The sequence below is a fragment of the Octodon degus genome, unplaced genomic scaffold (genome assembly GCF_000260255.1).
Source record: "Octodon degus isolate 3935 unplaced genomic scaffold, OctDeg1.0 scaffold00105, whole genome shotgun sequence".
Classification (NCBI taxonomy): Eukaryota; Metazoa; Chordata; class Mammalia; order Rodentia; family Octodontidae; genus Octodon; species Octodon degus.
In genome coordinates this window covers 9,307,729-9,316,821 of record NW_004524681.1, presented here as the reverse complement: position 1 = coordinate 9,316,821, position 9,093 = coordinate 9,307,729, and the positions used below count along the sequence as shown (strand labels likewise).

At 46.7% G+C, this 9,093-nt stretch overlaps 1 protein-coding gene and 1 non-coding gene across 2 annotated transcripts in view; both read right to left on the bottom strand.

Annotated features, from left to right (window-relative positions):
- The window catches only part of Shf (Src homology 2 domain containing F), an 18,903-nt gene extending 16,007 nt beyond the window's left edge, over positions 1–2,896 (bottom strand). Inside the window, exons 1-2 of the mRNA XM_023724067.1 lie at positions 2,884–2,896; positions 214–387 (exon numbers count right to left, since the gene is read on the bottom strand). Coding sequence (XP_023579835.1) covers positions 214–387; positions 2,884–2,896 — 187 coding nt within the window. The remainder of the gene's footprint in view (positions 1–213; positions 388–2,883) is intronic.
- A 6,110-nt stretch (positions 2,897–9,006) lies between these two features.
- Positions 9,007–9,078, bottom strand: Trnah-gug. Its single transcript has one exon. It is a non-coding gene; the product is annotated as a tRNA-His (tRNA).
- Positions 9,079–9,093: the final 15 nt, after the last annotated feature.

The window sequence follows — 9,093 nt, the reverse complement described above, 5'->3', positions numbered from 1 at the left end:
GGCCTCGCGGCGGCGGGGGCGGGAGGAGGCGGGGCCACGGCGTGGGGGCGGGCCGTGTGGAACAAGGGAGGGGCGGGATGGGGGCGTGGCCTCGAGGCGTCGGGAACAAGGGGGGGCGGACCGGGGCGGGACCGCGAGGCGGGGCGGGGCGTTGGGAACAAGGCAGGGGCGGGCTGGATCCAGGATGCGGCCGGAGCTGAGGGCTGCGAGTACCCCACGTGTTGCCGCGCGTGTCCCGCGGGGTTTGGGGGGAGCGCACAGCCCCAATCGGTTTCCCTTCTGGCTCCCAGCGACTGGCGCAAGAGGTGGACAAGGGGCCGTTACCATTCTTGGGCGCCTTGCGTCCTTCCTCCTCCTTCCCCACGGCCTTCGGTCGGAAACGACAGCCTGCAGGGACGGGGATGGGGGTGTTGAGGGTGGTGGTGGCCAAGGGTCCCGTAGCCCCGCGTGTTCGTAATTGTCCCCTCCCCAGGCCAGCCACGCACACCCCACCCTCCGCTGCTTTGAATCCAGGCAAACACTTGTGGAGCGCGGTCAAGTCCGCGGGGCACCCACGTCGTCCGTGTCGTTTGCACACACAAGCGCCCCTCGCGCTCGCGCGCGCGCACACAGACCCGCGGCTGCGCGCACACCCGCAGGAATCCCCCCAGCCACATCCCGCGTTTCGCTGTCAATCAGATTCGTGACAGAATGAAAACCGACAAGTCAATAAATCAAGTCGAGAAACCGTTCCAGTGTTGTCTATCAGAAGCCCCTAGCTTGCATTAGGCTGGTTCTTTCAGACATGGAGTGAGCTCCTCAGCAGAAGTGTTAGGGCCCTGAAGCCTAGGCCAGCTCGGGGCTCCGCTAGGAAGGTGTGTCCTGTTTGTCATTTCTAGGAGGCAGAGCCAAGCGCCACCACAAAAGGAGCGGGCTCCAAGCTGGGGGAAAAGAAGCAACGCGCCGCTGCACCTGGAAACTGCAAACCCCCAGGATTCCCAGGGCCGTGGGGCTTGAAACACTTGTTAAATGCTCTGTGCAAGTTTTAGTGGGTGCTATATAACCAGGACCACGAACTTTAATGTGAACACGATTCTTCTGGGGACTTGCTAAACTGTACCTTCCGATTTTTTGTTTGTTTCTGAGACATGGTCTCCAAAGGCACTTCTGGCTGGCCCTGAACTAGATGTGTAGCTCACGCTGGCGCTCCTGACTCAGCCTCACAACAGGCAGGCCACTACAGCTGGCTCAACTGTAGGTCCTGTTTCCGTCTCTCTGCCTGTCTGTCTGTCTGTCTGGGGTGCAGCCCCAGACCTGATGGCACTTTTAGGAGTAGAGCTGGACAAGACTGAGAAATCTGTGTCTGACCTTGAGGAGTGCAACAGAGAAATACATGTGCATGCTACGCGAAGGCATATGGCAGAAATAGCCGTGCAAAGGTGGGCACAGCTGACCCCCACCAGGAGAACAGGCTAGTTACTTCTTGGAGAGGGTCTCCAGCCATGGGCAGAGGCATGGACTCAACAGCTGTGGAATCAGCCAGATGTCAGGGTGGGGCACTCATTCTTGCCTGGCAAGAGAAGTGTGTGGATTAAGGGTAGAAAGTAGCTTTAAAGCTGCCCCGTGCTTATGACGGGAGGTTTAATAGTAGTCAGGCTTCACAGTCTTCCAAGAAGGGAATGGAGCGAGTGTGTGGTCTTCCTGAAGGAGGCAGGAGACCCGTGCAGGGTGAGACTGTTCTGGAGAGACAGAGGCACAAAGCTTCACTGTGAGGTGAGCACAGGCTGAGGAAGGGGCGCGGCCAGGAGGCAGAGGGCAGGAGTGGAGGAGCAGTATTTAAAAGTACTGTACCTGGAGCACAGCAGGCGCTGACGTGGGCCAGCCAGCGGGGCCCCACCTCCAAGGAGGGAGCTCTTGGAAACAAGCGGTGGTGCCTGTGTCCTGGGCGGCACAGGTAGAGGGCACGGTGCATACAGGGTGGCTCTCAGGAGGAGGGCTCTTCTGAGCTGCTGTGGGCAGGTGAGCATGTGGCTGGGCTTAGGATGCTGTTGACTTGCAGGAGTCTTCCCAGAGCTTAACACCCCTGTTACAGGCCCCTGCCTGGTAAATGTTCAATGAACTAAGACAATTTTTCTTACTGGTGTTATAGAATCATAATGGTTGGGTGTACATGATTTCATGTACTTTTTTCTTAACATTATTTACTAATGTTCCCATTTTTCTTATATAGCTTTTATTTTTTTCTTCTTTAAATCAGCAGCACCCGTGTGCTGAGATGGAGATTGAGACTGGGTGTGGTGGCGCGTGCCTGTAATCCCAGCACTTGGGAAATTGAAAACAGGAGAATCACTAGGAGTCTGACCTATGCATTGACCCCCTGGAGACCCTGTACACCCTGTACTAAATACATAAAAAACAAACCAAAGCCAGTAAATGCTTGGCACGGTGGCACATGACTGTAATCCCAGCACTCAGGAGGCTGAGGCATGAGGACTGCTGTGAGTTCAAGGCCAGCCTGGGCTACATAGTCAGACTGTCTAAAACAAAGCAAATCAAAACAACACAACAGCAACAACAAAAAGAAAACTAAAAAAAACCTCCAGAAAAATTCAAAGTACAGTAGAAACTTGTCTACCCTAGACTCGTCTCTTTTGGTGTATTTCCTCCACCCCTCCTTGGCAGACATACTTCCTAAGAATAAAGAACTCTGCAGGCCCACAAGACCATTATTATAGTTAAGAAAATTAACACCTGTTTAACAGTATTGACTACTATATAGTCTATACTAAATGTTTCCATTTCTTCCCAAAATGTCCTTTATCTGTTTTTCCTCAGTCTATTCAATCAAGGGCCAGGTGTAGTGGCACACGCCCATAATCCCAGCACTTCAGACCTTGCACTCACTTATGTAACCCATGTCGGCCTCAAACTCACAATGATCTTCCTGCCTCAGCCTCCCAAGCACTGGGATTACTAGAGTGTGCCGCCACACCTGGCCCACTTTCCTTTTTTGCTGGTTTGCTTGTCTTGTCACGGATCATATTCAAGTGTTCAGGCCCACTGTCATCTAGACAGATCCACATTCTGGGTCTTTCCATGATTTCTTTGTGACTAGATTCAGGTTAGACATTTCTGGAAAGATCACTACAGAGGCAATGTCGTGGATGTTTCAGTCTGTCACACTGGCAAGCCTGCAAAACCTCTTTGTCCGCTTACTGGTGACATCAGACCTGATATCTAGGGTAAGCTGATATCCACTGGATCTCCTCACTTTATTTATTTATTTATTTATTTATTTATTTATTTATTTATTCTCCTCACTTTATTTAAAGGGAGCTGTGGAGCCGGGTGTGGTGGCACATGCCTGTAATCCCAGCTACTTAGGAGGCTGAGTTAGGACAGTGAGCCTCCGGCCAGGCTGGGCCACACAGCAGGGCTCCCCACACACGGACAACAAAACCAAAAGCGAGGTATTTGCTTCTAACATATGACTCAGTGGTTTAAGCCTGCATTGAGAATGTTTCTGTTTGTGGTTACTGTGGGCAGCAACAGCGTGACTCTCAGGCCTTAGCTTTCTGGGAGGCATCAGCTTGCTCCTCCCCCTCCCCCTTCTCTCTTTCTCTTAATATCATGGACTGAAATATTAGGGTTTTTTTGAGAAGTTATCTATTTATTGTGCCATATTAATGGAACCCAATGCATCGTGCCGAGCTACAACCTCAACCTTTTATTTTTTTCATTTTAAACAAGGTCTTGCTAAATTGCTGGGGCTGGCCTAGGACTTGAGATCTTTCTGCCTCAGCCTCCTGCATTGCTGGGAGTAGCAGTGAACCCCACTGGGCGGGGCTTGGAGAAACTGATTTTTATTCAACATAGTAGAATCCATTATCACCATTCTATCATTATGGTTTTTAATGTACTCGAATTGTCCCACATTTGGTCAGTGGTTGCCATTTCTTTTAGGCCACCAACCTTAAAGCACTTACTTGTCAATATTCCATGTTCTGGATTCACTTTGCAAACCTGGAATGAGACATTACTTTAAGGCATCTTCTTTCTGTTGGAAATGGTATTTAAAATTGACTTTTCGCTCTTTAAATGGCTATTTTCGTATCTTCTCGGCCTTCTCCCCTGGGCTGGCTCTGCCTCCTCCTTGGACCCCAGGCCCGTCTTGGGCGGCACTTTCCTCTCCGCTCGCTCCTGTTTCTGGACTGGGGCTGCCTGGAGGTCCAGTGCTTGCTTTCTGTCTCTGGTCTCCCTTGGCCTGGCTCCTGGACAGGACAGCTGCACCCTGCCAGGTAATCCAGAGCTGAGATGGAGCTGAGGTGGGTGAAGTTTTGTTTTGCTGCGTAGTTTTGGTCAGCTTGGTGTTTAATGAGCTGCCAGTGTTTAAAACTTTGGGAGATCTCACAAAAACTTCTTCAGATTTCTGCCTTATCCTGAAATATCAGGTGATCTCGGGCCATGGGCTGGAGTCCCAATCAAGGACAAAGAGCAGATGCTTCAGTCAGTGAACTATTTTTCTGGGACATGGAGGGATGGAGGGAGGGAGGAGGGAGGGAGGGAAGAAGGAGGGAAGGAAGAGATGGAGGGAGGGAAGACCTAGAGGATTGCTGTAGTCTCTAGCTATTTTGTGATTCAATTTTCACAGACTGTTTTGTGGGTTTTCAAAAAATATTAATCTATATTATTTATTGTGGGATTTTGCGGTAGTGTACAGTATATGTATGGGTTTTTTTCCATAATTTTATTGAGAGACAAATAGCAATGACACAGTTTCAAACCAAACTGGTAGGACAGTTTCAATAATTAACACACTGCATACTCGCTTCCTAGTGGTTAATTGCTGTACAAGATGCAGACATGATATTCTATTTACAAACACTATTACAACAAATCCCTCTATTCCTTAAGAGAATGTAACTATATATCTATCTTAACCACTTTGAATACACAAATACAAAATGGACATTCATCTGTATCCCCTTTTTTGTTTAGTTCCGTCATTTGAATATTATAGGTGTGTTAACTCAGCAAAATATTCTAAAAGAGTCCAGTAGTCCATAATAGTATTGGGTCTTGCGCTTGACTGGCAGTGTCAGAAACTGTTGACCTGAGTCCCCTACAGCTCAACATAGCAGCATGGCTTTACTTCTTATATTTTATTTTTATACTTTTCTGCTGGATGATTAAGACCAAGATAAAGCAGGACCTATGCAAAAAGAGTTGTAGCTTTGGGTCTGATAAGGTCAGTGAAATCCCCTCAGGATTTATCCTGAGATCCTGTACCTCAGATTGTAGAACCTTTGTCAGTGTCAGCCATGTGGATGAGTCACGGCCATTGCTTGGCCAATGTATTCCACATGAAAGCCTGAGAGAATGTTTTCTCTCCATGTGACTCTCCTTATGCACACTCTACATCATCGATCACTTTCCTCTTTGGCCCTATAATCTCCTTGATCAGAAAATTTGGGACACTACTGAGTTACATGACGTTCCCATACAAGTTCTCATATGTCCTGAGTCTTAATTAACCTTGGAAGGCTAGGGCCAAAATGCTGGCCTTCCTTGTGGCCCTCCTTTTTCTCTAATTTTGCTCTGCAAATTTAGGTTGTTAGCCCTCCAGAAAAGAAGCTTACCATACAACTTAGGCTGTTAAGCTTAACCTCACTATCTGTCTGAATATCAAACATCTTAGGCATAACATGGAACAGGTATTTTTCATCAAGTATTAATATGTTGAACTTTAAGTCCCTACAGAATATGATGAAAAAACATTTAAAAAATTAAAATATTTTTTAAATAGGCATAAAGAATTATATAATTCTTATATTTACACATAAGTCCAGAAATCTAACCATATACAACCTTGTAGCAGGACAGTTCCGCAACATTCCTTTTCCTGTCTCTTGCCTTCAATCACCACCCGCTTCTTTTTGAACAATCATCTACCCTAGAGAGCACGGCAGCAACTGGCATGTCAGGACAAGCAGCCCATATTCAGAAGACCAGAATGACAGGCACTCTAAGCATGAAACTATTACAGATTACCATCTTCAGTGCAGTTGCTTAGTTCACAGATATTGGTATATATAGTTAGTCACGGTGAGAATCCTTCCAATTAACTGGTAGATTCAAAAATCTTCTGGAGACTCTCAGCATCATTGCCTTACCCATCTTCTACATATAACTGTATGGCTTGCCCCTGTCATGTTTCCTAGCTCTTCTCCTTGCTCTCTTTTCATTGTCTAGTCCTCAAGTTCTTGCTTTCCTTATATGTTGTTTAACTATGTAGGTTTCACTTTAGAAAATGGTTAAGAACATCACAAGTATTTTTAAAAGTGTGGACAGGTTTATAAAGTCTTAAAATATATATAAATACTAAAATAAATATAATGTCGCTGCTTGGCTGATTTTCACTTATCGAGGGGTTGTCTGGAATGTGACCTCCATGGTGAGGGACCACTATATATGTTACTAGAAAAATGGGAGAACGTATTTGTTAGTGGAATCAGGGACTATATTTCATGAGAAAATAACATTGTTCTTTATGGGAAGAACACAAAATGCAATCATAAAGCAAAAACCCGGCCACTTCGTGAACTCTCTAGGGAAAGGCTGGCTACACGGAGCACCAGGCACATCCTGAGACACACCCGCCTTCCACGCTCCTGAATTTTCTAAGGTCAGAGGTCTGTGACTTTAGCTGGGTCCTGCATTCAGAGAAGGGGGAGAAGGGAGTCCAGGTCTCTGGACTGATGGCTGGGTCGGACTGCGCTTCCACACCCCACATGCAGGCTGCCTCACTGCCCTTCCAGCCGGAAATCAGGAGGGTGCGCTTCCGAACAGGGTGCGGGTTCCCATCAAAGGAATGTAAAGGCCTCATGGAAAAGCAAAGGGTCCGAATAGGGGATCCAATTTATGCCCTTGTCGATGCCAAGACCTATTATGCTTTCAACTTAGGCCTTTATCCTGGAGCTCAGCCTTCAGGTCCTTATTTATGTAGTGATAAACCGGATGATGTCGTGAAGAGACTTGCTCTCCCACCTCCCCAGCTAATCAGAACGTGACGTTGGACAATTGTGTTGCTAGTGTCCACGTGGTGTTTCCTTTGCTCACAGACCACAAGGTGACCAGCACAGGAACTGGCCGCAGGATGGAAGCAGAAGCTCCAAATGAAATGCTGCAATTTCGAAGCAGAGAATTGTATAGCACAGTCTTTGGATTTCAGAAAAACATAGTGTTGGCCTCATGTAAGGCAAAGAAAAGCAAACTGGCACTGGGGATGTCAACATTACACCATGGTGGAAATACCCATAGGGAAAACCTGGACAAGACGGAAGCCTGGGGTGGAAACTTTCTACAAAACCAAAAGTGGAGTAGATGTTGATGAGTCATGCAGTGTTATGGTTTGTACCTAGGTGTCCCCCCAAAGCACCATGCAGTCAGGGGGTGCCTTCTAGATTTTGCAATCAATTCATGATCCAGTCCTGGGATTATGGGTGTGAGTGCTGCTGGGATTATGGGTGTAAGTGCCGCTGGGATTATGGGGGAGTGCTGTTGGGATTATGGATGTGAGTGTGACCCCAGTCTGGGACATACAGCCTGAATGCAACATCAGGGAGAGAGACCTGTTCTCTGCTGCCATTGTTGCTGCTGCTCCCATTTGCTCTTGCCCTTTGCCACTGCCATGAACGGCTGCTCTCTGCCATGTGCCACTCTGCCCCAGAGCCAGCTTTGTATGGACCAAACCTTTCACAAAATGTGAGCTAAATAAACCTTTCCTTTCTTCATTTGGGGTGTCAGGTATCTTGTCTCAGCAAAGAGAAAAGAATAAATGAGACATACAGCAACTATGGCATCAATGGAAACACAAAGCGTTGGCCAGTGGATGTGTTCTATTCACTCACAAACACATGTGGCACAAATAATTTGATAGTTTATAAAGAAAACAGCAAATGCGAAAAAGCATGGCGAAGTTTTCTTAGAGGATTGGGACTGGAGCTCCTAAGAGACCACTGACAACAGAGGAAAAGTAAAATGTTTCTGCCAAAATTGTGGAGTGCGCTGGTGAGCTGACAGGTGAACAGGAGACAGCGTCACAGAGACTGACTAGGACAGCAGGACAACCGAGAAGATGCCCACTGTGCCCCACGAAACACAGGAACACAACATACGTGCTGAGTGTAAGCGATACTTGTGCACAGAACACGCAGCTGTCACGTGTGAAGACTGCCTTAGGCGTGCCAACTGCGGCAAGGCTTATTTTTGTGGTCGAGTTCTCTAGAGACTTTTGTTGCAGTTCACATAGGAACTTACTTCTGATGTTATTGTTTAGGTTTTGTCAGGAAACACTCAGCTGACGTGAAAGTGTTGATGTCTGTTCTAAATACTCAATATATTTTAAGAAATTAATAATTTATTCTATTATTTTATATTCTTCTTAACTTCACACTGTATAACATAATAAGAATCTGGACAAAACAGCAAGACACTGAGATGTCAAGTATGTCCTACCAAAAGTCCAGGAAAGTAAATGACACGGGCCGTCAGCGTAAGCGATGTGTGTGTGCAGAACGTGCCACTGGGCGCGTAGACCCCCTCAGGCGCACTAACTAAAATTTTTTTTTTTTTTTTTTGGTAGCGTGCTATTGGTATTTTCAGCGCAGTTCATGTGGGAATGTCTGAGTTCTTTTTTTAGACTTTGTGCATCACACACCAGTGGATGCTGAAAATGTGGATGCTTTTTTATGAACACTCAAAAAATATGAAAACCATTTTTGTGTTTTTTCCTATGAAGTACTCACTGTTTCATCTAATAATAAAACTCATAAAATTATAATTAACAATTCACAATAGAAACATTGTAAAGAATAAACGTGGGTGGTTCATGCACCTCAATGACGAAATTACACGCCAGAAAAAAAAAAAAAAAGATTCCCAGTAGCTCCGTGAAGTGAGCTTATTCTCAAGTAGTTTTTAAGAAAAAAAAGTCTCAGTCCCTTTGCCGTGCCATTGTCGCCACAATGCCGTGACTCGGATTCGAACCGAGGTTGCTGCGGCCACAACGCAGAGTACTAACCACTATACGATCACGGCGCGCTACCGGGGACC